Here is a 27,608-nt window from a genome sequence, read left to right on the forward strand (position 1 = left end):
CCGGGCCCTGTGATGGGACTCGTGAGAGGAACGACAATTGACGCCACCAGACAAAGTAAGATCCTGTAACGGTGTTGATCAATCCGACTACTCCTCATGACGTAAAGCGGCAGACACATATGCGTCCGAGCGATCCGGTTCCCGGCGCGACGCGGCAAAGACGTGCGCGGTAGCGGCCGATGCGGCGGGTCATCCGGCGGCCAAACCGGTTCCAAGAGCGGGAGACGCGAGCGCAGACGCATATTTTCCGCGCATGTGTTTCGCACTTTGTAGTTCTGCACGCGCTAAGCGACGCCTCGTTCATTTCAGCGCCGCACGAGGACGCGGGTTCAATTCCTGGCCGCGGCGGCCGCTTTTCTGATGGAGGCGAAAAGCGAAAACGCCCGTGTGTACGAGATTCGGCGCACGTTAAAGATCCCCAGGTGATCAAAATTAATCCGGAGCTGGGGCTCACCATCCAGACAGACAACAAGGCCACTACGTCTGTGCGCAAGCTTATGCACACCGCAGGACAGATCCTGCACATGCTTCGGCGGGTGGCAACAAGGTGGAGAGGACTGAAGGAGAACGAAACCCTGAGGCTGGTACAAGCCTTTGTGATGTCAAGAATAACGTACGCCACACCTTACCTCCTGATGAACAAATGAGAAAAGAGCCAGGTGGACACAGTAATACGCAAGGCAGTGAAACAAGCCATCGGAGTTCCCATAAGTGCGTCGACGGACAAGCTCCTCCAGATGGCTCTACACAATACAGTGGACGAGCTGGTTGAGGGCCACCTATCCAGCCAAAAACAGAGGCTGAGTCACACTAAGGCGGGTCGCCGTATCCTGGGTAGAATCGGCTGGAGCGTGGCAGGGCTGACCGATCGAGAACAGCTTGCGGACAAATGGCTAGACGCAACCAAAGAACATGAATCCGGCTCACATTGGCGGCCGGCGTGAGGCTAGGACTCGTGCCCTCAACAGGCTACTGGAGAGCGAAGACGGTGTCGTCTTCACGGACGCCTCGAAAAACAAGGGGACGACCAGAGCAGTGGTAGTGGTGATAACTAGGGGCGAGCTCCTTACAAGCGCATCGTTTCAAGTCAGAGATGTGGAAGAAACGGAAGAGTTGGCAATTGCCCTAGCCCTGACCCTTCCGGGAATTTCCAAGGTTGTCACCGACTCACAGCAGGCGTGCAGGAACTTCCAGTCAGGCTGGGTGTCCCGGCGGGTACTTCGCATCCTGAGGGACAAAACACCTCCAGAGAGTCATGTTGAATTAGTATGGGTTCCAGCCCACTCCTTGGTGGAGGGCAATGAGTTTGCCCACCGACAGGCCCGCGCGTTAACGTACCGGGTAACGGCTGAGGAGGAGGTCAGAGGTAAACCTATGGTGACCCACAGAGAGATAGTGCGGCACTATCGAGAGGATAGGCAGAAACTTCCTGCCCCGCACCCAGAACTCACGCGGGAGCAGCAAGTACTGTATCGACAGATTCAGTCAGGATCTTTCCCTCACCCCCGCTTACTGAATAACATGTTCCCAAATCAGTACGACAAGACCTGCCCGTTATGCAAGCAGCTCGGTACTCCTCGCCACATGATAGGGGAGTGCGACGTCAGCCCAAAACACCCACCCCTCATCAGCAACTCCTCCACTAAGAACCCCACCCTTACCCCTAGCGAGCGATGGGAGATCTTGCTGTCCAGCCCCGCCTTGGAGGATCAGCTACAACTGGTTACCAGGGGCCAGGTGGCGAAGGCAGCATATGGAATCCTGTGAAGAGGGATCCACTCTCATCCTGCGCATTTAGCGCTGACATGCTGTGCAATTAAAGTTGTTCCTCCTCCTCCTCCTCCACTACGGCGTGCCTCATCGCCTGCGTTGCGTCGGCGCGTTAAACCCTACAATCAATCAATCAATCAATCAATCAAGCAATCAATCAATCAATCAATCAATCAATCAATCAATCAATCAATCAATCAATCAATCAATCAATCAATCAATCAATCAATCAATCAATCAATCAATCAAAACCGCACAGCGAATACAAATCGCCAGCACATCTTACGTATCTGTCCTCGATCACTACAGAAAAACGGCATGGTCACTTCTATGTTTGGTTGTTAGCTTGTTTACACAAAGCTGGCCCGGGCACGGTTCCCGCTTTTCACCTCTCAGATATCCTGGCAGCATGCAATAAATTGGAACAATGGGCACAGACGTCTTTTCGTGTTTGCCATTACGAAGATGAAACAACAAGCGCACGAAACAAAAATGATGCCGAAATAATGTCGTGCCAATCTGTGCTCCATTGACGAAAACTGTTTCGTTTTAATTTTGACTAGCTGCGGTGCCGCGTTCAGCCTGCATAAATGGCACGGAGCCTCTTGCAGAATTAGACATTTTTATACCTGGCCTGCTTCTGGCTTTCGTCCTCAAAAACAAAGTTGGGCCACCGACGGCGATGGCAGGTTTGGGATCTAAAAAAGGGCAGCGATCGCATATTCCAAAGGTCACCCAGTAGGCTTGCTTTGCAGCCGTTAAACTTCTTGCGGTCACCCCTTCGCCATTATCCCGGCATATATAGTTTCGAATAAACATCTCTGAGAAGCCCATGCTGACAGCGGATGAAATAAGCGCCTCCTTACAGATCTGCTCCAGCCCGACCAGATCCGGATCGTGGGATTTTTCATTTTGCCGGAAGTTTGATTCGGCAAAACCGCATCCCCAGCCCGGTGTGGGATACCTCTGCGATTCAACACCAGACGCTAGCTTTTCACTCAATGGGCCATAGAATGCTTTCGCACAAAAAAAAAAAGAGTTCAGAGGGAGATATGGACAGCGCTAAGGCGCTAGAAAAAGTTATCGTGCAGCAGTAGCATTACTTCAGTGTCTTGTGCAAGTCCGTTGTTCGGAGGAAGCGTGTATGAGAACCTCCAACGCCTCCTTACGCGCTGCTGACGAAAGAGCTAGGCCAGCAACCCAATCACTCTCCTCAAAGAACGGTAGCACAGTTTTCAGAGAGTTGACGAGAGCTTCCTTTTTTCGGGGAAAAATGGGAGCACTCACGTGCAAAGTGTTGCATGGTATCCGGCGTGCGCTGCAGGCTTCACACGCCTCACTTGCTGCCAATGCAGTCAAGTGGGAGTAAGCATTCGTGAGACCCAGCCAGAGGCGACAAAGAAGGCTTGTAATGGAAGCAACAGCACGTCAGACAATACAGAGAGAGACAGGGGGAGAAGTCAAACGCTTGCCCTGGTTTGTGTTTGTCTCCGCCCCTCTCTATATCCTGTTTTTCGCGCTGTTGCTCTCACTCCAAGTTCTGCACCAACCAGCCCAAGTTTTCAACTCTTTTGAAGTAGGGTTGAGACCAATGCAAGGCAATGCTGAGTGCGCCAGTCAAGGGAGCCGATACGTGAAAAACTGTGAATTCTTGCTCATTCCATTAAGATATTGCTGACACTGACACTTAGGCGAACATGTGAGGTGTCATAGCAGCGTCAGTTCTATAGACAACGGACCGGAATCCTACATGCGCAAATATACAATTACATCCGAACTCGACTCGACAGAGGTTGTTTCTCGCGAAGTTGTTCCCTCTGCGTGGGTACCAAGCAGGTTGTATAAAACAACCTCCTTGGCGGGTACACGCGAAATTCACGTCGAGTCTACGACTTATGTCGAACACGTGATGCCAGCTGCCGAGGCCATCCATGCCATATCGTGTCTCAGACGTTCACACCGCAGAAGCTGACACGTACAACGGCCCACGTGAACTTTCAAGCGCGAGGTGCTGAGACGAACGTATCTGAGCCACGCGCCCTATTTCCCTTTACCACAGCGTAGCCAACTATAGCCGGTGTTGAGCCAATAGGTTTAAAGCATAGTGAAGAATGCGGTTCGATTTACTCAGGGGCAGCAATTGGTCTGAACAGGGCGATATGCACCTGTCATGGAAAATTATGTATTAATTAACCAAACACGCCCCTACTAATGCCCCATACTGTTACTCCCATAGTGGTAGAGCGGATTGGGTTTGTGTGTTACACAAACAGTAAGATACTTCCGACGCGGGGGGGAGACAGGCAGCTTCATGTTTGTCTGCAAGAACAAAGCTTGGATCCTTCAGATGTTCATTCAGCTAATTGGCTATGAAGTGCGCCATCGCAAATTACAACAAACGTGCTTTGTTTCATGCACTCCGTGGACTGCGTTCAGCTTTGCAGGTCATCCTTCTTCACAGAGTGGAAGGGCACTAATTTTTTATTGCGCTGTTTTGCCGCAGGGCATCACAGGAATGGAAAAGTAAAAAAAAAAAAAGTGACGGGAGGCAAGCGGCTTCATGCACTACAGAATGATGTAGAGGCCAGTCTCAGCAAGAAAGCCAAACAGCTGCTTGTAAAGAGGACCATGCGTCCACCGATGAATACCGAGCAAACAGCCAGGGCGAATGCCCCATACTTACACAACGAACCACAAAATGCCCCATGCCCCCCGATTAAACTGATAAGCAGCTCCAGGTCATTTTGCGCGGGAAGTTGCCTTTTCCCGCGTCTTTTCCGCGCATTACAGAACACCTTCGGCAAATATTCGGTGTGCGTCCATTTCGAACTTGCAGAGGCCCACCAACCTGTTACGTTTTCGTTACAAGTCCTGCCCGCCCAACGTCCTTTGAAGTGCTATTGCACAAAACCACGAAGGCGGCACGTGCAAAGCTCTATCGTCGCTGTAAAGCACCATTCAGTTTCCTTCGGACCACACGTGCTTACGTGCTTCGTGCTCCTTTTAACAGCATAGCTATTTAAGCTTTTAGTTCCTCCGAATAGCGCTACGAGAAAAAAACACCAAGGAAAAAATTCCCCCGCATTTCCCCGAGGGGGAGAATGTGAAAGTGCGAATGCACGGTTGTCGGCCCGCTTGCGGCGCTTGCGCTCGGCCCCCGCAGCCCACCGCCTCGCCGACTTCTCTTCCATCTCTTCCATCGGGTTTGTAGTATCACGTGTACACCACGCAGTTATCAAGCCGCTATAACGCCGCTGAGTCGCCAACGCACGCCGCTGACGACGTAGTTTGAATGCGTTAAAGATATAAGGCGCGTTACTCACACTGATATCAGCGTCGCCTCCGTGGCTTATTCGGTAGAGCGTCGGGCTGCGGCGCGCAAAGTCCTCGGATCGAAACCTGGCGCCGGATGCTGTTTCTTCTTTAAATATAGAGGAGCACTGCGGACGCCGACGCCGCCGACGCCGGCGGTGGATGGTTTGGGGTCGCTTATACCGATCGCACGTGAGCGTGCGCCTCGGGAGGAGCGCCCGCCAGTGTCTACCTTCGACAACACCCTGCCCAGCGTTCGTGGCATAATCTCTTGCGCGCTCTTCTCTTCGCCAGTTCGCGTGCGTTGCCGCCTGAAGTGGGCCTGGAGCTCTGACGCCGATTTCTCGCTACAGACGCCGAGTTCGCGAAGCCGGTTGCCGCATGTTCTAGCGCGTGCTAACGCGATTCACTTTGGGAGATATTCTAGCTGGAATCGGCAGCTTTTAACTATAAAAATTCTTAGTCTAGCTAGAGACGATTATTTCCAGCTTGCGGGTTTTTTTTTTCTTTCTTCTAGCTGAACTGACAATTTCTAGCTAGAAGTAAATCTCAATCCAGCTAGAAATAAACTAGAGACTGAATTTCTAGCTAGCAGCAGAGTTCTGCCATTTCTTGCTCGAATATTTCTAGCTAGAGGAAATTTCTGGTTCAATAATCCAGCTAGAAAAAAAAAAACATACATTTTCCCCTGGGACGGCAAGTTCGGAAATCGATGCGAGGTGCAACAACCTTTATTTATTTATTTATTTGGGAGGGCCCACCAACAGCGTTAGGCCTTCCTTGGGTGGTGCACCAGACGAACAGGGCGTCACACAGAAGAAACGAACAATGAAGTGCGGATAGTGGTTGCGATGCAGTGAACCACGAAGTGCAATTCCTCCGAATAGTTCCTCCGAGTACACGAGTAAGATATGAACATTGCGGTCGGGTACATTTGAATGCGCGAAGACAGGGTTCATGAAAAAGTACACGCACCTGCAAGCACAGCTCATGGTGCAAGCTGGGCCACGATCCATATTAGGGATCCCGACACATTTGTGGCTAAGAACAATAGCAAAAAAGAAAGAAAACCCGATATAATTACGCTTTCATCTTCAGCCAAGAGGCCGAGCTTCACGGCTCGACTAAACATTTTACTCACTCACTCACTCGACATAATTACGTCAACCTGTTGCCGTAATTCAAACATGTGGCCACACCTTTGGCATCGTTCTTGGCCACGGAGAAATTCTTGCTCCGTGTTCTTGGCAACCTCTCTGGTACTTGGGCGAGACCCTTTTGCAAGCCATGCATTGCCCTGAGTGGTGGCCTGTTGCGTTGACTCAGTGTTCCGCGACAAATTCTTTTGAGCCAATGTTGACCGTTGCGAATTCTTTAGCGAGCCATTACAAGGCAAATGGAAAATATGAAAGGGGAAAGAATAACAACAAAACAAGAAAAGAAAAAAGCCATAGCACTTTAAATACAAAGACTTCGAGATGACGTCGTACTCCTCATAACTTCCCGATGATTATGTTAATCCCCCCCCCATTGAAATCGCCAAAATTCTGCTCTTCGTGATTAGAACATATATCGAAGCCGCATTATAGGGTTGGGGCGTAGCTTACCCACACAAAAAACAATTATCGGTGGTCATTTTTTGTTGACAGGCAGCGTTATTTACGTCTTTCGTCTGTACTGTCGTGACTCAAGACACCTCCCACACCCCTTTACGCTCTGTCCTTACCTTCCCATTCTTTTTCTTCTTTTTTTCCCGTTGTTTTCCCTTTCCCACTTATATGATGCAGCATAGGCCATAGCCTAGCTGACGTTCCTGCCTTTCCATCCTTCTGCGCCCTCCCCCCTCCCAATACCAAAACAATACCGAATATTTGGGGCAAAAGCGGGGGAGGGCGGGTCCTTTCCATCCCTCGATGATGGAACCAAGTGCTTCAGGGAGGTGGGCTTCCCCCGAACTTCGGCATACCCTTTCATTAATTACTCGCTTCTTTCTGCATCCTTTCCGCAGCAACCACGAGCCTTATTCCTGTGGCACATTTACTCACAGAGGTCTTCATCCCCAAGCAACCAGCTCGGGCCTAAAAAGCCACGCACTTTCTTTGGTGCAATCGCCAGGAATTAGGTTTCCTGATCTCGCATGCTTTAGAGACTCCCGAATACTTTTTTTCGTTTCCACCCTTTCCTATAGCTCCCACATATCCGCCTCTGCTTCCTTCAACGGCCCCTGGTTGTTCCTTTGCCCCGTTAATTTTGTTCTTTTCGCCGGCTTAATCTCATCCCCCCCCCCTCTGTAACGCCGTAAAGGCCCTGAGGGTACTCTAATAAATTAATGCCCAGCAATTCTCACCTAAGTTAATATGCCTCTCCTCAAAAACTGTTTTACTTTGTGCTTCCTTGCAGCTTCAAAAGAAGCCCAGCGCGTATATCTCCCCATACTGCCTCATTCGTAGCCTTAGCTCCTCTTAGTCTTAGCTCCCCTGCCGACTGCCTTTATGTACACGGTTCATTCCAAATGCTTTCCAAATGCCTCGTACTATCTCATACTGATTGTGTCCCGAAAGCATTTGATGTTTAATTATCGCCGCGTTTCGCCTCTCTTTGTTATGTGAAGGTGCTCTTCAGGTAGGTCAACCATGCTCCTTGAGGTAGAAAACGGGACACACTAACGAAGGGGGTAGGGGGGAGCTTATAAAAGACAAAGGTTGAGATTGGGAGAAAACATTTTAACGAGACACGTTACATTTAGCACTAAGCTCTCACTCAGGTCGAGGGAACAATCCCACTCACAGTTCAATTACGTGCATTCATTTCGATTGTCCCGCTTCGGGTCCTTCTCTGGTGTATTATGCCGACGATTGAAATTTTTTATGCAAGACGTTATCCCGCAAGACTCGGTTGCGAAATTCTTCGCACGTACGGAAAGTTCAGCCGCACAAGTTAAATTGAACGCAATTTTGACAGCAGGTTGATGTCCACGTCGAGTTCACAATGAAAAAAAAAAAAAACAACAACAACCAAAAAAATACGCGCTCCGCTAAAACCGTGGCTCACGGAAAACACAGGGGCAACGTTCCGCGACGTGAGAAACCTCATCCCCTGCTGCCACCCCTTTTGAGACTCGCACCCGTAGGAGAGACCAAAACACCTGAAGAGTTCCAGTCTTCTAATTTGTCTTCAATGTTTTGCTTAACAGTTAATGGTTCACTGGTGGTATAATGCCTCTTCAAAGTCGTCTTTGGCAAGAAACTACAAAGCGTGTTTCGGCAAGAATAGATCTAAATTGTACTCTCTTGGTAAATATTTTAAAGAACTTAATGTCATATTTGTCAGACATACTCGCGCGAGTCGGCACACTTTTCGTTTGATCAACCGCCACTTCGAAACTATGCAGTCCTACGAAAGTGGGACAAAAAAACGGGACGGCCTAAGCGGACCTCCAAAAACGGGATTGTCCCGGCCAAAACTGGAAGCCTGGTCCGCCTGTCTTCAGGGGTATTTAGGCAGAATGTTCTTTGTTTATCCAAATCCCCAGGTACTCGTACTACTTTACTAACGGTATAACTTCATGCTGAAGCCTTACTGGCGCGGTATTAGCTTCATTGTTAAACACCATGACCCTAATTTCTGTGGGGTAAAATTCGGGCCCAGGAATGCTGCTTCTTTACAACAGACGTGGGTCAGTTTCCGCGAGTCTTCTAACTAGCTACAACATGTTGCCCGCGTACAACAAATCAGAAATATATTGCTCCTTTTTTATTGCGAATTCAATACGGTAAGTCGAAGCCTATTTTGAAACATGCAGTTTCGAAACGTTCTACAGGTCTTAGGTACAAGAAAGTGATCCGTATGTGGGCCCCTGCATTGGCGGCAATAAGGGTTAACTAGAGCCACTAAATACACCTCATCTGGTGGCTCTAGGGTTAACCGGATTAGCCTGGCATCTGCCGACAAAAAAACTAAGGTAATACTCAACCGCTTGCGATTTTTGCCGCTAGCCACAGACAAACGCCATAATAACCGTAATAAATATATCTCAGTTTATGTTGTATTATTTGAAAGTAAGTTTTACTGAATAACTTGTTTATTAATAGTAAATGTTTAGCAAAGTTGAATTTGTATTCCACAAATTATTTGCTATTCATTTACAACAGGGGCACTCGTACGGCCAGGATTCTGAAGCGCAGTTTTATTAATGAACTCAAAGAACTCCTATTAAAGAACTCATATTAAAGAACTCTATATATACAGTTTCAAGACTCTGCATAGGTACTATGTATTGAAAAACGGTCCGTACTTGGCCCCATCCTCTCGAGAAAAAACGGGGCAAGTAGAGCCACTAAATAAGCTACCTGATCTAGTGGCTCTAGGGGCAAGCAGATTAACCTGCTGTCTGCCGACCAAAAGTTCAAGTATTATCAGTATGACTCAGCTTGTGGCTTTTGCCGGCAGGCATAAAGAATGCCTTAAACCCATTAAAAGTATTTTAATTGATATGTTTAGTTTTCATCTTTTGTTTTATTAAATAAATTGGGCAATTAAAAAGTAGACGTTTAAAGGAGTACTGACACGAAATTTCAAAGCTGAGAAAACTATGTAAAACGCTTCCTTTTTATCAGGAGATATCTCCCAGCAAGTTTAAACAGCAACCGTTCAGCGAAACATATTTAAAATCCATTTTAATCTTCGCCCGTGCGCTCGCACGCGCGCGCTTTCAGAGCGGCAGCGATACGGCAAGAATGGTGACGTCACGTGATACTTCCTGTCATGGCGGCCGCTCGACGTTCGTTTTGTCGAAACCACGTCGAAACTATGGTCCCTAGAAATTGTGCTAGTCTACCGTCCGCGCGTTTTCTCTATGGGAAGGCGTGTCCGCGCCGCTGATGCACGCACAGCGCTGCGCAGAGGGCGCTGCGAGCAATCGGAGCGCCCGAGCGGCCGGAGCGAGTCTGTGCCGCGCGCTACTGCCGCGGAGCGCGAGCGCGCATCGGGCCGGGTTTGTCGGCCACTTAGAGCGGTGAAGTCGAATGGTACGAGGTACATCAGTTCACGATAGTACGATAGTACTATCATGAAGGTACGATAGTACTATATATAAGACCTTTTAGTTTCACGCCCCAAGTTTTTCGCGAATTGGAGCCTCTTTGCGTCCGCTGAATTTCGCGAGTGAGACCGAAGGATGAAACCGCAGCAACTAGCGTAGCCGTTTCGCTACCACCGCTAGAACCATTATTAAAGTGAAGCTTTCTGTCTCACTGATGGCCCATGTCACCTCGAAAAAGCACTGCAGGAAAGCCAACTGTCTCTGACGACGGTGGTGTTTGTGAGTAAAGTGAGAGGGGAAAAAAACGCTTCCCGTGGTCAGATCGAAGCTGGCTCCATCGCGTTTTGAAGCCGACGTCTATCTCAATGCGCATTTCCAACATGGTCAAAGCAGTTTGGATTTGGAGAGGAGTGCAGCCAAAAAAAGTATCCACTCTTCCACTCCGCAACGATGGTTGAACACGAAGCTTTCTTCGCGTGAAATCAAACGGTAAAGGTTCGATGTCAAATCCGACGCGATCATAAGTCCAAAATGCGTGCGAGTCAAAGTGAAAGCTCAATGAGTCAAATTCAAAACTCAGACGACAAGGAATCGCTCACAAGAAAGCTTCGCGTTCAACCATCAATGTTCAGACAGTGAATCCCGTTCAAAAAGAGCTCCCTGCGGCACCAGAAGCTGCGTTTGTTCCACATCGAAACTACCGGGTCATTCCCGAACGTCATTGACGGTGACAAGCACGCAGCCGGCTGGTAGGCTGACAAGAAGAAAGCGAAAGCTTGAGTAAAACGTTGTGCCAGCAAAAACTTGTTCCTATATACTTTGGGCAGAGTGCGGGGGGAGGGGGGATAAAGCAAGGTATATATGGTCATGACAGTTTAAATAAACCTCAATATTTTTACTCCTTGGTTTCAAACAGCCGCGATTATAATGATTGGCCATAACACAAATATTCTCCCGTTTTGCTTTCCCCGCGTGCGTCTCGCAATTCCCTTCGAGTGTGTGGGTGACCAAAAAGAATTAACCTGTGCAATGAGGAATGCAAGTGAAGTTACTGATTTGCAGCCGGGTGTTATTAAAAATCAGTTTCACGTACCCAATGCTGGCGAATGTTTCAAATCGTCGTATTCACGAAAATTATAGGCACGCAAAAGAGGTTTGATAGTACCCAATTTTTTGAAAATTTCGAGGTAAGCGGAGTGTTGGGTTAAGCGAAATGCGAAAAATGTATGGCCAGATCACTGGAATAAGAGCTAGTGCTGGTAACAAACGCTCCAATGCACAGGGACGCTTCCGGAATACAGGCAAAATAATTTGCAGAAAAAAATTTTTTTTAGGTGTTGCGGAAAAAGAACTGCGTGATGCACGCCTGTTTCGCCTTCGCATCTGGTCCCAAGAAAGTGTTTTCGAGCTTCTCAATGCCGCATCAACTGTTGGTCGCCAACGCTATATTTTATCTTGCTGTGAAGCAGGCAAAGCTAATGTTTTTCTTGTTCCTGCCGTTTTTGGCCTTCTTGAGACCCGTCGTCGTCCACATGATCAGAAGCGTCTTCCCCAGCTATATCAACAATGTAGGCGTCGGACAGCACTCCGCTAACGGGACATCGGCCGTGCACAGTGCGTACCCCGCGCGAAGTGGCCGTTCGCGACGGTGTTCGGCGGGTAATGGGAGCTAAGCTTTAACCGAAAGCTTATCAGCTGCCTGCAGCGGATGTTGCGTTGCGTCCTCTTTGTCAACATTTCGAGATATCCTTGATCCCCGAATGGACGTTTCGAGACAAAGGGGGGAAAATGTCGCCTATGGCAGGTATATGCACGGCAAAAAAAGGTTTCGACTTGACCGATATTCGAGATATCCGAGTTCGAGTTATGGAGAAATCACTGTATCTGATGACTGAAGGTGATTAAACTTCGTATGCATGTGCACACGTCTTGTTTTTTTTATTCGGAATTTACATTTAACAGGTTTCCAGTTGACTGGACGTAACTGAGGGGGCCGCGAAGACGCGTGCTTAAGGGCCTCCAGATCAACGATGCGAAAGGTCAGAAGGCACGTTCGAGCTGCTTTATTTACATACGCGTACAGGGGACAACATCTTGAGAAACTTGCAAAGAAAGACGGTTCCAAAGAGCCATACAAAAAAGCGGAGCGCCGACACACCACACACACATTTTCAGGCGCTGACTAATCCATTTAACAACGGCGGGGATATTCACAAAGAACGGTTGTTTGCTTGGTAATGTAGCTGAAGTCCCGCATGATGTTTCCAAGCTGGAAAACGATGCCGTGCCGGCAGTGTTCCCGAAGCTCCCGAGTATGTGTCGAAATCGAAATAGCGTAGCGACACGATTCCGCGGTTTTTATGAAACTCGATCCTTCATAATACGCGAAAACGCACTCCTGTCACTTCACGCTTCGGTTAAAACTCTTCGTACTGGTAAGAACCAACTTCTTTGGCAAATCTGGTTTGTCGACAGAAGCGGATAGGGTTCGAAAAGGGGCAGTTAAAATGGGCTGAACCCGCCCAGAAACAGGGCAGAAATACGAAAGCAGCAGCGGCACGGCACAGCGCCGTCCGCCGCTGCCCATCGCGCCGGCCGGCCACCGCGCTCCGATTGACTGCAGCGCCGCCGCTGCATGCATCACGGAGGAGCCCCCTTCGCGGCCGGCGGACGGCAGACTAGCACATATTTCTAGGGACCATATCGAAACTATGGTCCCTCGTCGAAACAGAAACTGACACGAATAAACGACGCCGTAAATGAATGTTTACGCTGCGCTCGACCGTCTAATCTGTCATTCTATGATTAGTGGGCTGGTAGGCACGCATAGCAGCGAAAAAAACGTAACACGAAAATTTCGTGTCAGTACTCCTTTAAAGAAGTTCAGTTCCCCCCCCCCCTAAATTCTACTCATCATCATCATTATTACATTGTTATTATTTTTGTTGTTTATTATAACAGTTTTGCTAGCCTTTTGCTATTTAAAAATCTCTTCAAATAAATAAAACAAAAATAAAACTAGTTAACAAAGTCCAAAAGCAAAACAAAAACGACGGGTTTTTTAATTACTAAACGTGAATATAAGCAGATGGGTTATTTTCACGGTTACCGTAATACGCATTGTTTTGCTGTCGACCAGCACGGCATTGGGCATTTCAGTCTACATTCATAATCAAAAGTCAGCGCCAAGGATATTATATAAGGCAGTGCTAGTTTACGTTCCTCTAAAAAAAAAAGGAACATCATACATTGGCTGCTGCCGTGCGGAAAGTGCTTGTGTGGCGCGCGATGTTGGCTTCAGCGTAGTGGCCGGCGTCGTTTCGCATATCGTACCTTTTTTCTTCGGTGATGCTGTACACTTGTGCCAAGTCACAGTCCACACCACCCTACAGGAGCACCTGAGTCGTGATCTATCGGCGTCTCTGCGTCAGCGGCGTCAGCAGCTCGCTATGTCTCTCTACGATGGGCTCGGGTTGGACTCAAAGGACAAAGGCCACAAGGATCAGAAGCATGACCTGGGTGAGAAGTACCTCCTCCTCGGAACAAAACCGGTTTTGTACCACTACCGACTGAATTCACCGTCCTAAGGCAGTTCCTTCTTTCACGGAAGCAGATATGTTACGCCGCTATCCAGGAAGCAGTACAAGAAAGGAGAAACTGCATCATTTGCACGTCACGTACACCCGTTGAAACAAATAATAAAGAGAGAGAGGACCAGGAACGCCTTTTATTGACAATAAAAAACGGTTGAAGTTAAGCTTAAGACAAAAGCAATGAAGCACTTGGCTTTTAAATCATACTTGCTGTTGTGGGGCCGGTTTAAGTTGCGAGGCAGTTAACTAGACGAGAATAACGAGCAAGTACGAGGCATCGATCCTCTAGAAAGACCGTCATTTTTAAGTGTGGCGAGTTTGTTCGTGATCACTCTGGCCAAATTGTGCAGCTAGTAACTCTTGTCCCTGCCTGCTCAACCAAGTGAAATCTATTTGAAGCGCCTGCTACTTGCAGTACCAGACTGAATCATAGCCGCAGACCCTGCTTCACTTGTATTTTGCACTCTGCTGTCGCAACAAAGACAAGAAGCGGCGTTGAGAATATTGTTGCGTACTGCTGTACTAGGGATTTGTCAGACTTTAAGAACTGCATAAAGAGCACTTTTTTCAGGCCTGTGACACTTATGCTTTTTTCCTTCTAGCTGGATGGTCTTCAGGCATCAAGCTTTTACAGTCGCAGCTACAGCTCAAAAAGGCTGCCATGACACAGCCCAGGGTAAGGCTTCACGGCAACCGTTAATCTTCTGTAGCTATCACTCTGTGACTATCACTCTATGAGCTTGCCGCTGTTGTAACATCAACCAAGAGCTGCAAAACTTTCGGAAAAAAAATAAAAGCTGCCAAGGCGACAGTGAACAATACAGGCTTCCGTGTGTCTCCTGAAACTAGCTGCTTGGGAGCCATCTTCTGGAATACATTGCATTGGCGGGAAGCGCGAATTAACACGAGGAGAGAGAAAAGAACAACAACGTAGACAAGGCGAAGCGCTCTTGCAAACTTCTGGAATACCCCAGGCAGCCGGCGTAGTTTACCTCGGGACGTGAACTGTTGCGCGATGTTGTTCCCTTTGCGTTTCTACACTGTCTGTTCACTTCACAGCGCGACGTTGGTCGCAAGGGGAGCGCCATCATGGCGCCCGTCATGGACCTCAAGTCACGGAGAGATGAACCCGATGAGATGCCACCCCCGCCTGCCATCTTTGCCCAGTCCAGGGTTTGTGCATGTTCCTTCCCTCGCCCTGCGTGGAGAGCCAGGGGCCTAAGGGAGACCGTGTGCTGGCTGGCTGCAACTTTGCTATCCACAAGGTTGAATCGAAGTTTAGTTGCAAAAGCTCTACAGAAGGAACCACGATGATATAATGACATTCGCAGTTACTTCATATAACAACGCGGAGAGCTTTTTGAATGTTTGTCGCGGTATGTATCTTTAAATGTTTCCTTTCTTTGATCTTGTCCTTGTAACTGTGGCAAAGGTAGTTCGAGGTCTATAGCAGATCCACAAGTTATTACGGACCATTTGTTGTATGTTATTTTGGTTTATTTCTTATTCACCTTACAGTTTGAGTCTACTTGTACATCTTGTTTTAACTTCTAAATGATACTGAAACGATGCTAAAATGTTCATTGTAAAGCAGTGCAAAATCGATGGGTCTGTTTCAGCCTATAAATACAACCCTTCAGCATGTTTCTGGGAATGTGATGCCACTAAGGCCATTGCACTCTTGGAGCGCGAGTCTGCTTCAAGGAGCCTTAAGTGTGAAGCAGGTGATCTAAATTAATGGTGTACTTCCAAGACCTATTTGAAAATTTTGTGTGTTCATAGAAATCAAAGCTGAAAAAGTGCTGTGTTCCGTCTTGCTGTAAGTGTTTCTACCTTTCATTTTACCGACAAAAATATCCAGGAAATGCTAAACTTTGCAAAGAAACTAGTACTCAGTATTTGTCACAGCCGAGGGCAGAACTTGTGTGGCAGTTATAAAAGCAGCACTTTTCTTTTTGTGTGTGCGTGTGCATGCATGTGTGTGCGCGCACGTGTGTGTGTGTGTGTGTGTGTGGGTGTGTGGAATATTTATTTTATTTTCTAATAAACAGTTTTGAACCACCGAAACAGAGTTCTGGAGGGAAGTGTGTCTGGCATAAAAACAAGAAAGGCAGCACTCTGTTGCCTTAAAAATCCACTCGGAGAAGGTTCTTTTTCTTTTTTTCCTCTTAAAATTGCTCACAGTGAGTGATAATGTTGGGACCCCGTGCTGTGCGCAGGAAGGCCCCAACACGGCGTCACTGCTGGGTGGCGACTGGGATGTGCGCCTGGAGTACGACCCCCTCTGGCCAAACGACTACGAGAAGCTGAACAAGGAGCGCCGGGAGCGCAAAGAAAAGGAGGACCGCAAGCACGAGGACAGGTTGGTGCGGGCTGGGCAAAGGTGTGTGCTAAGACGGGCATCATCGCCAGCGTCATCATCAGCCTTCCCATTACGTGCAAGTGCTGCTGTTCCCGAATTCACAGGGTCCGCTCCTTTCCACCGTAATTTTCTCGTCTCATCTTTCCTGCCAAGCTTGTGCATTTCGACTTGTCATATTTGCTGTCAATTTGCTGTCCCTCCTATATGCAGCATATGCCCTTCTATGTCTTAGTTTGTTCTCACAAATTGTAACAGTGCCTCCGCATGAGCATTTGTGGTGGTCACTTCTTACAGCCATGTGTGGCAGTCGGCGTTCTCTGCTGGGATGGGACGGTGGTTGCCGTAGTGGGAGAAAAGATTTCGCAAGGCGCCGTAACGACCTTTCCTAATTGCAAATATCCATTTTGTAACCATTAAGGCAAGTGCTTAAAGGGGCCATGAAGACAAAATACAAGTTTGTTTTTGGAAGATTTCATGTTCTGCAGTGCCCCCAACGCTTGTCCGGAAGCAAACAATGCTTTCTTAACTGCGAAATTGATCAATTTAAGCTAAAATTTTGATTCTCGCACCAAAATGTGTGTTTGAACGACATTTGCAATGACATCATAAGAACAGGTCTCTTGGCTAAACTTGGTGTGAGGCGGAGACTTGTTTACTGTTAGTCAACCTAGATGGCGCCACCGCACTGCGGCAAGCTGTTTTCTGCCTTTAGTTTGTTTGTGACTGTATTTAAACCTGGCTTGTTTGTTCATGGTAAAAATACTCGTTTCATGAAACATGGTGCTTGCTCAACAAATATGGTAACATAAGGTGCTGTCGCTTGCGTCAATCGTCCAGTGTCGTCTGAGACATCCCCAAAGCCCTGCAGTGCTGTGCATCTACACGAAGCATAGTGCGCGCAGTACCAACACCAGTACGCATCGGTACTTCTATGTTTACGTGCACTTTCGTAACTTCCAGTGTTTGTCCCACCATTCTTACTGATATAAAAAGAATGTGCCCTAAATTACAGCGCAAATAGCTCGTTCGTCGAGCTTAAAAGTTCTGCCTAATTTGCATTTGCTTTTTCCGGCCTCCGCCAATTGCAGAGCTGGCTGGTATGACATCATTGGTTCTGTTGTGGGCAATGAGTCAGTGGGTCACATGGCCATTCCTTTTTTTCCTAATTATACAGCTTGTTTGAGCAAGGTTTATGTTGAAAGTGGTGTCAGCGTGATCCTAACGAGGCAATCTTTCGAATGAACCAAACTTTCATTTTGTCTTCATGGCCCCATTAAGTGCAGCGGAATTGACATTTTGGCCATTTGATGTCGGTTGAACATCATGGGGAAGCACAGTAGATGAAAACATGAGAAAAGGAAGAAACAGGATGGCGTGAATTCTGTGCTGTCCTGTCTTCTTCCTTTTCTCATGTACTCATCTACTGCAGTGCCCCACAGGAAGTTTAGCCGTGTATATAAGCCACATTTCGAGCAGGATGACTTATCTTGTCAGTTAAACAGCTGTATTAATTTTAGTTTCCGCAACAAGTGTGATATGTTTTATCGATAACATTGTTATTTATCTGCAGAATGTTACAAATACGAATTTGAGGGAAACAGAGCGTAGCGAGCAAGCATGGCACAGCGGTGTCGAGAAAATATATAGAAAAAGTTTGCTTTTGTTTGGGAACTTCCCAGCCTGTGTTATGAGTCATAAACATAATCTCCACCGAGCTTTTAGATAGGGACGGACAACCGATTTTTGTCGCGTATATGAAAGTCACCGTTTTATATAGCCCGCTAACCCCAAACAATTCATAAACAAATTGGCAGAAATAATTTTAATTTGGCAGGAAAATTCCTGAAATCGGAAGGGTGGCCGTTCGTAGTGTCGAAACTTGACGCTACAATATGTGTCCCCATCACGTGACCTGCAATCCTTGCTGCTACTGTAACGGCTGAAACATTTATTCACTTATTGAAAACCTTTTAACCCAAGTATCTGTATAAGTTTAAATTGTATGTGTATTTTTAAACACTATGTATTTTGAAAATTTTTAAGACACGCCGCCTGCCGCCACCGCTGGGTTGCTCTCAATGTGGCTAACTGAGCCTCCATGCTCAGATTCAACGGCTGCGTTCTGTAAACAGACCTAGTGAAGAAGCTTTGTCGATTCTGCCTGAGTCAAGGGCGTTTCTTCTGCCCAAGTATTCGATTTCAGTTTTCAAATGCGCCAATGGCAGCTTTAAAAAAAAAAAAAAGAAGACGCGCCCGGGGAGAATCGAACTTCTGACCCCCACAACGCGAAGCCAGATTCTACCTATCGTCCATCCCAACAGATGGCGCCTTCGTGCAAAATAGACTGGTGAATTTAAAAAAAAACAGATAAAGGAAAAAGAAAGCCTGCGATTCACACTTGTTTTAGCCGGGGACAAGTTTTTAAATATTGCTTTTCATTTCGCATATCGACAAAAGTATGTTGCCGTTCTTCTGTGTGTCATGGTTGCCAGCATTATTTTTGGGAGGACACATACGGCTCGTAGATCTAAAAATTTCGATATAAAAAGTTCTAGGGCGTGATCAGTAAAGCTGTTTCTCGCTAAGGTTAAGTGATGCCCTTTCATTTGGGATAGAGAATATATACTCCACAAAAATCGGTTGTCTGTCTCATTCCCACTCGGAGAAAAATAATAGTCAAGTGCGAGTGTTACGGGTCCTCCAAGTTAATCCACAGCCGCTTCATTTGCTGCTCCTTCTTGGAGTGAAACAACAAACCCGTTCTTTCTTCCTCAGAAAACGGCGAGAGAAGAGTGAGCGAGATCGTGACAAGGATCGTCCTCGTGGGGATGAAAACTCGCCACCCAGACCACCACGAGGTAAGTGCTGTGTCACCGTGCTGCCTCTGTTTGCTGCACACAACTTGGTAGGCCCCACCAATCGAACATGTAGAGATGAGCTGCTTGGATCCTGGGAATGGATCCTTTTTTGTGTATAAGCAGTCGGAAGGAGACAGTGGGAAGGCTCTGGCAATGGCTCGAGTCTCATTTTGTCACCCCTCACTGGAAAGGAACCTTTATATGTGTCGTGGAACTGCCAGTTAATTTGCAGAGGTGTGGGTGCAATGTTTTTGACTCTGAGTGAAAGATTTACTTGGAAAGTACGAAATCAGATATGAGTGCATCTGAAACATGTTTCTGTATCCAATAGCTAACGGTACTGCAAAGGTTGTAGCTTGGTACAAAGACAATCATACATCTAGCCTTGCGGCTGGCATGCTATTGGGCGGCCAGTTCCGTCTTTCCGTCTTGGGCCGTATGCCTTCTTCATTACACAAGCCATAAATCAAGCCCGTGGTGCTGCTACTATCACTAGAACATCTGTACTCTCCACTGAGATAAGCAAGAATCACACGGTTGGCACCATTGGCGAGGTTGCACAATGCTTCTGTATTTGGAGTCTCGTTCAACAATTTGCTGCTGTTTTTGCAGTCGGTTTGAAAATAGCTGTTGTGTGGGAAAGCCAAATGCCATTTGGAAGCTCTTGTGGTCTTCATTCTATTTCACAGGATATACGGTGGACCTTTGAAATGAACCTCTGAATCTATGGGCAATGCTTCTGCACATGAAATGCCTCACACAGTCTTAGACAACAATGTGGAGTATGGAAGCAAATGTACCAAAGATTCCCTCAAAAAAGAGACATTAAAACCGGTGTTTAGTGTAAGCTAGTTTTAAATCAGGATGCATTACATGGTGCACGGCTTTGTCATAGAAGGCATTCAAATTGTGGTATTCATTGGTAGCATCCACAGGATCGCTACCCCTTCAGCTGAAAAACATGTTTCACCACAGAGCTTCTCGACGTCACTTTCAGGGGGACTGGGTATATGCACTTTGCATCTCCTCACAGCAACCATCAAGAGCTAAGGGTCGAGTTTGCGGCGGGCAGACAACAACAGTGGGTCACTTTTTGAATCGGTTGGCTGTATTGTGGGCGCAGTAAGAGTGTGTGTACATGGCTGATGGTGTGGCTTGCTCTAGGACACCTTTGGGCTCAAGGCTCTTGTAGACAAGCGCACATTTTCCTCAGAAATTTCTGGTCGGTAAGAGTTAATGCCTTCATCCTCTTTTTCCAACAGGTGGTGGATCCACGGGGGTGGCCATTGCCCCACCACCATCCCTTGTTCAGGACTCGGGCAGTCGGGACGAACCTGGCACTCCCAGCAGACCAGGACTTGGGTGAGCCTGATGTCGTGGTTGCCGGGTTGCTGGCCTCGCGCTCATTCAGCACGCTATGCCACCACAGGGGCCATGCAATGGCAACCTTCCGTCTGGAGAAGATCACTTGCATATGGTAGAATCTCGATGAACGGAAATCAGTTCAGCGAAACTACCGCTTAAATGGAACAGATGCCTCGCAGTTGGTTGGCTTTTTCTATTAATACAATGTAAGAAAATCTGTTAGCAGAAATCGTTTTCCAGCCAGTGTATATAAAGAGAACTAAAAACGGGTAAGAATCCGCAACTTGTTTGGCAAGCACAGTTTCCACATCCAACAGTTTGTGGTTTTCTCGGACATTCTGTGCACTGCACCCACACTACGTGCTTGCAGTCGTGGTGTGCTTGCAGTTGCTTCCAGGTGTGCCAATGCCTTAGAGCCTTTGTTCGGTGTTTTTAGGGCAACATGCCCAGAAAATACCGTGCAGAGCATTACAGGTTGCTGATGTCTGTCCTCCCCCTTTTTCCCGATGAAAGCAAAGATAGAAAGGAGGAGCTAAAAAATGAGACCACCAGTCACAATTGTGTGGCGACACCTACACAGGTGGGATTGGCAGTCACAATGTTCAGGAGATTCTTCCAACGAAAAGACGGTTCTGAACTGTTTGTGCATGGCCTGTTCGGTATGGGTGGCACCATTCGAAGGTGAACAGCTGCGAGTGCTAAAAATAGCCAGTATGAAGTCATTTGCTCTTAGTTAATGAATCACAACTTCGACTTTATTTTACAGGGAGGATGAGTAAGTAAACTGCTGACATTTCTTTTTTTGTAAGTTTGAGTAGTACTTGAAAAAAAAAAAAAAAAAGAATTGGAAGGGGGCTTAAGCTTCACCTTTAAGCATAGGACGCAATGGCATTTAATGCTATGTATTATAACAAAGTCCACTGATTACTTTTGTGAAAATAAGTTTGTGCCCATTGTGCTCCATCCTCCTTATTGCCTGCATTGCGCATTGTGCATTGATGAACGGACCACATTTTCTCGGTCCCTTGTGGTTCTGCTGGAAAAGAGTGTACTGTATAGGGGTGCTGTGGTGCCATCTGTTAAGGGTCCTGTGACCCACATCATGTCGGGATGCTACCTGGTGGAGGGGTGCAACACTGCACCTGCATTTTTCAGTGATGCCTGCTCAAGTAATGGACAAAAGCAAAGGGGGAAATCTCATTAGTAAGGAGAGTAAGGCGCTGCTGGTATTTCGCATGCACTTAGTGCACGAGCAGAAGTTGGCCTCTTCTTTTTTTTTTCCCAATTCGGGACATGAAAGGTAAGTTTGAGTAGGGAGACTCATCTCCCTCAGGTGTGACATCCATGTTTGTGAGCCTGCACTGTTTTGCCTATCTTGTGCAGCTAGACTCAGGCAAGTGGGAGCAGAAATGGCTCTTGCGCCTTATGCATCAGACCTTCCAAGAAGAGCGCAGCTTTGGGCCCCCGTTCTTGTGTGTGTGTGCAGTTCTGGCTCGGTGGCCCAGCGCATCATGGCCCGGTACGGCTACAAGGCGGGCCAGGGGCTGGGCAAGCAGGAGCAAGGCATGAGCCAGGCACTGCAGGTGGAGAAGACCAGCAAGCGCGGCGGCAAGATCATACACGAGCGGGACATCGCCAAGGGTGAGAACACGTGCGCTCGTCGTTTGCTCTCTCTCCATCCGCCACGAGCCACTGCGATTGACGTCACGTTGTGGGCGCCAGAAATGGATGGGAAACAAAAGAATGCATAGCTAGGCACGTGCACTGGGCATGAAAACAGGGCTGAACAGGCTGCAAGAGCCGGAAATCTGTGCCTGTCATTTTTCTCCATCAAAAGGTGTTGTGGCTGTGTGTCCTCAGAAATAGGGGCAGGGAGGGAGGGAGGGGGAGAGAGAGAGAGAGAGAGAGAGAGAGAGAGAGAGAGAGAGAGAGAGAGAGAGAGAGAGAGAGAGAGAGAGAGAGAGAGAGAGAGATCTTTAATGTGGACTGTTGAGGTCAGCCCTGCTAGGGACAATGCTTGCTACACCAGATGGTGGGTGACTATGTTGATGAGTGGCAGGGGCAGGGGAATCATAAAGTGGATCAAGGTTTCTCAGAGTGGAGAGAAGGTTGCTTCTGTGTGTGTGTGTGCATAGACCTTGCCCAGAGGATGCGGCTTAGCCCCCTGATGCCTGCCTGTCTCCGCAGAGCCTCCTCCGCCACCTCTGCCCCCGGTGGCACCCCTGGGTCCTCCCCCTCCACCGGGCATGACCCAGCAGCAGCAGAACGAGTCCATCACGGACATGATGCGCAACCCCTCCAAGGTGGTCCTGCTCAGGGTGAGCCTCTCTTCCTGCTAGGAAGGGCAGGGGCGGAGATCCGTAAAGTTACGCGCTGTTCCGTGCAAACAATCTCAGAAACGTGGAATCCCAGCTAGGATCCTGGCAAGCTGGTACCGGTAGCACTTCGTATGCCCTGTGCGGAAGATACATTTACAAATGCTTGTTTAGCAACTCTGCAGGTGTAGTGCCACAAAGTCATTAGTCCTGACAGCGTGGACAATGCACGGACCAGTTAGATCACTAATTAGATCTGCTGGCCAGTGCCTTTCTCAAGCACAGGTTGTAACAGGTTCTTCCGCAAGCCATACCGGAAGCAGCTGATGTGCAGTCAGGCAACATTGGCAGTGTTCTTAGATTATCAAACCGAAACTCACTGAAGCGAGTACGAGGACTTGCCTTGCCGTAGCTATGCACGAATGAAGGGCAGATCATTGAAGAGCCCGAGGGAGTGGTCTGCTGCGTGACCGCATGTTGGCCCATTTGGAGGAGTGACTTGTTATTATCCTGCAAATAGTAGTTATTTGTCCCAAAAGTAATTGCTTGAACACTGTCATGCAAAGCCATATGAGGTGGCACTGCAGTGGAGCGTCGATCCCCATGAAATCCGACTGCTCTGTACAGTGTACTGTTCTTATCTTTTTTTCGTTAAAAATAATGTTCTGTGTACAGTCAACCAGAATTGGCTAGCACTTAGGTGTACAACAAACAGAGTGGCCGTCCCGTTCTTTGCAAAGCTCAAACTGGAAGCAGCACATTTTTGCTGATGAATGCAGCATCAGCAAAATATGTGCTCTTTTGATGTATGATAACCCTGTCAGTTCCCTAACCCCATTTGCTGCCAAGTATGGCCGAGCCCCTTGTTCAAAAATGCTGCTTTCATGGGGCCCAGAACATGGTGGGACCCGGCGAGGTGGATGACGACCTTGAGCCCGAGACCAAGGAGGAGTGCTCCAAGTACGGGGAGGTGGTGCGCTGCCTCATCTACGAGATCCCGGGCGTTGCCGACGAGGAGGCCGTGCGCATATTCATCGAGTTCAAGCGCCTCGAGTCGGCCATCAAAGGTGCGCCTGTTCCGGTGTGCCCGTTTCTTAAACCTTGAAGCAACAGTGCGGTGGTGGCCACTTTAAAATGAAGGGTGCTACAGAAACAGGAGCAATGTATGATGAGACAGCTACATAGTGCCTGTGTTGTAGTCTTCCCACTCTTGTGTTCAAAGCATGGTTCATTTCAAGATGCTCATCAGCCGAGGAGCCACTGTTTAAAATGGTGGCATGCAAAAAAGAAGCTGGTGTAGTACTACCATAGTTGCCACCGCATAAGACTAGCCACAGCATCACATAAGTTATGTTGATCACGGCAGAACACATTGTTTGGCAAGTTGGTGCATACCGTATTTACTCGCATAATCCTCGCACTTTTTTTTCGGAAAAGTCAATGCAAAGTTAGGGGTGCGATAATTATGCGGGAAAAAAAAAATCCGGTGCACAGTGTTGCCAATTTGCCTCATGCCAATCCCGCTAAATGTAGCGGTCGTTTTTTGTATATGTAAGCTCAGTGTTGCCAACAGCAGCTATTTCTTTTTATTTTATTATTTACAACGTAAACAGTCTCCCGTCGATCAGCGTTCATGAAATTGCCGCCTTTGCTTCCTGGCGCACGCCTTATCTCGTCGTCGTATGTGCGTGCCCTACTCCAGTAACGCACGCTGAAGTCGGTGACGCCGAAGTGCCTGCCTGCGGCACGGTTGCCGTGTTCGATCGCGTACTCTTTCGCTTTCAATTTGAAAGCGGCAGTGTAGCTGGCGTTCCTCCCCATGGCGGAGCGGCACCAAGCACGAAACAAAGAGATCAAAAAGTTCTCAAAATGGCAGCGAGCTATCCACCACTGACGCGAGTGACTCACTGACTGCTGCCGCTCAAGGACGGGACCACGACGGCGACACGACAGCGGGCTGCGCGAACACCGTCTAGTTGCGCGCACGCGAAACATGCGCGAAACCGGCTCAAGGACAGTGTGAGTAGCGTGTTAGGGCGCCTGTTAGGGAGTAGCCATGCAGGTTGTTAGGGCGCCTGGATGGCTTTAGATACTCAGCGCTCTCCGCCGAACGGAGAGGCGGCGTGGGAGGGTGCGCGTTGGAGAGCGCGTGCACCATGCGGGTTTCGCGAGCAGGCAACTTTCGCCACTGCAAAGTTGGGGGTGCGAGGATTATGCGAGGAACCAAAAAATCAAAGTTTTGGTGGCTCACATTAGGGGTGCGAGGATTACGCGAGTAAATACGGTACTGGTGAGAAAATTAGAGCACGACTAGGACAACAACAACAGAGAGACAACAGGTCAAGCACTTGGTGTTTCAGCAGCAGTGTGAACTACCATCACCAATAGGAAGTTGAACAGGCTCTTGAAAAGTTACATCAACTAAGGTTGCTACTTTTAAATCACTTCTCGCTACTTTTAATTAAATCGCTGTGCTGTTGTTACAGGGGAAAACAATATTCTATACAGAAAATGAAACTACAGTCTCCAAACTACCAACCAGGTGCCACAGTGTGTTTGAAAGTGCAGGGGGAGGATTTGAAATCTGTCAGTAACAGTCTAAATGTGCTTAGTGGGTACTGTAAGGAAAGGTGTTAGGTAGGTGGGTAGGACTCCATGTAATTCAGGACTTAGCAATATTGCTGTGAAGAGGGTGATGATTGAATGAGAGTGCCCCATAAAAACATGCTTGATTCATATGTCATTCATTGTAGCATTAGCTGTAAATCGATCAAGGCTGATCATTAACACCATCCTAAAGATGGACAGAGGCAGGTGGCAAGAAGAGCGCACTTCTAGTGTTATACTTGACGCTATTGGAGAAGCTAACCAGCCCTGTTACAGCCAGCAGATAATTGTTGGTACTGGTGACTTGTAACTTCTCCGGCTGACACATGTTTGGCAGTGGTGCAATGCGGAAAAGCCAGCTTCACTTTTTGCTGCGGTAAGGTCGACTTAGGGTATTAGCAGGGCTTGAGAGAGAGCACTTGGGAAGGAATTCACTGTACATAGAGGTGATCGCATGCCACTAAAATGCTTTTGTGAGCCTCCATTTGTAGGTCACAGTGCAGCACAGCCATGGTAGCTTTGGAGGCAGCATAGTACTAAGTTCTCTTGACAGCAGTAAGTGTAATTTGTGAACTACCATGAAGGAGTAACAAGCCTGATAATAGTGCTTTGTAGTACGTGTGCAAGTGCTAAGGTTGCACTATAGAAGTTGCGGTACCATAGTGACTGTACTGCCCTTGCCACACAACGGGTATAGCAAAACAGTGCTGTGTCTTTACTGTAAATGCTAGAGGCAGCAAGTAGTGTAGCATTGGGTGCGGGCCTTGCTTGCATGGTCTGTCTCCTTGCAACGGTGTTAATGCGTTTCCCTTTCCCTGCAGCGGTTGTGGACACCAATGGCCGCTACTTTGGTGGCCGCATCGTCAAGGCCTCGTTCTACGACCACGACAAGTTCAAGCGCCTTGACCTGGCCGAGTGACCGGTGGTCCTGTCCGCATTTCGTTGTACATACCTTCGTGGCATTATTAAAAAAGAAACGTCATTCCTCCGAACTGCCTTGCTTTGGAACATACCTAGACAAAATACAAGCACTTTACATTACCTGTTTGCTTAAAATTGTGCAGTTTGAGCCTATCTGCCAAAAATAGAATGCAACATAAATATTTTCACTATTATTATTCTTATTCCTTTTATATAAATATTAACAGCAGCACATCCAAAAGTAGGCCGATTCGTAGTGGCCAGTCCCAGCAACATGTTCTCCACTAAGAGTGAACTAAGAGTGCCTTGGCAGTCTGGTGAACAAGAGAGCACATCATGGAGGGATCACTCTTGGAAACTAGGGGCTGAAAAGAGGAGTGCGAATGAAACTTTAAGCTTTCATTTAACTATACTCACAAGAAAGTTCCAAATAGCTACATGAGGCAAGCGCAGCATAGGAGGTGGAAAGATGAATAGAAAACTTATCAGTTGCTTGGCATTTTGAATTGTGGCGGTTTCAGATAAAATCCCCCATGACTTTTCTTTTAGAAACAACGAAAGCTGTTTAGGGTCATCATGCACTTTCTAGAGAAAGCAGCATTATTCTACCTGTGCGTGCCTGATGTCTATGCTTCATGCAAAAAGTGTTCTACGTATATGGGCTGTGCATTACCTTCAATAAGTCTGTAGACAACATAATGTGGTAAATTGCATTGTAATGTAATCATAAAATTAGAGAGCCTCGAGGCACCATAGAGTTTTCTTTTCTGTAAAAAAATGTCTTCCATACTTTGGTACATACCTGTTCTCAGAAAATGGTGCTTTCATAACTTGAGTGGTTTGCAATGAAAAAGGCAGCCTCCAAATGCCCACTCTTTTCACCGTAAGTTTTTATAATACTCCTTTCTTTCTTGTAGCCTCAGGTAGGTGGGAGCAAAAAGAAAAAAAAAAAGGATTGGTGGCAATGCATCAGGATAAACTCGTGTATTGTGTATTCTGGCCTAGGGCCACTGAATAAGTTGCAAGAACCACACACCTAGTGGCTCTATTGTAACTCATGCGCAGGTTTGGGCTTGTTGGCGTTCTATATCATGATGAGTGTTTATGCAAACTCCAATGGGTGTATTCAAGGTGCTAATTTTCAATTTTCAAGGTGCTAACTTGTCTCTGCACTTGAGCTATGCCAAGACAAAAAAAAAAGCATTCCAGACAGGAGGAAGTACAAAAAGAAACATAGGACGTGCACATGGTTAACCGAGGATAATTATAAAACAGGACCAATATCAATGAAGTTCTGCTTTATCCACATGAAGTGCATATCGTTGCCAGGTAGCAGGGCCATTGGGTCTACACTCCGAATCCACAGCAGGGCACTGCAAAGGTTGTTCAGAAAGAAACACTTGTGTCCACCCAAGTGACGATTTCAGAAAAGTGCTTGCAAAAAACTGCCATGTCTACCGCGAG

General features: G+C 47.5%; 1 protein-coding gene across 1 annotated transcript; it reads left to right on the top strand.

Annotated features, from left to right (window-relative positions):
* Positions 1–13,217: 13,217 nt before the first annotated feature.
* Positions 13,218–26,211, top strand: Spf45 (splicing factor 45). Its single transcript, XM_077690895.1, has 10 exons — positions 13,218–13,642; positions 14,319–14,392; positions 14,776–14,889; positions 15,936–16,078; positions 18,854–18,936; positions 20,199–20,298; positions 21,788–21,942; positions 22,489–22,619; positions 23,512–23,683; positions 26,045–26,211. The coding sequence occupies exons 1-10, from the start codon at positions 13,573–13,575 to the stop codon at positions 26,140–26,142; spliced, it is 1,140 nt and encodes a 379-aa protein (XP_077547021.1). The 5' UTR covers positions 13,218–13,572; the 3' UTR covers positions 26,143–26,211.
* Positions 26,212–27,608: the final 1,397 nt, after the last annotated feature.

Source organism: Haemaphysalis longicornis, unplaced genomic scaffold (assembly GCF_048455015.1).
Source record: "Haemaphysalis longicornis isolate Haplotype H1 unplaced genomic scaffold, Haemaphysalis longicornis Haplotype H1 scaffold_10, whole genome shotgun sequence".
NCBI lineage: Eukaryota > Metazoa > Arthropoda > Arachnida > Ixodida > Ixodidae > Haemaphysalis > Haemaphysalis longicornis.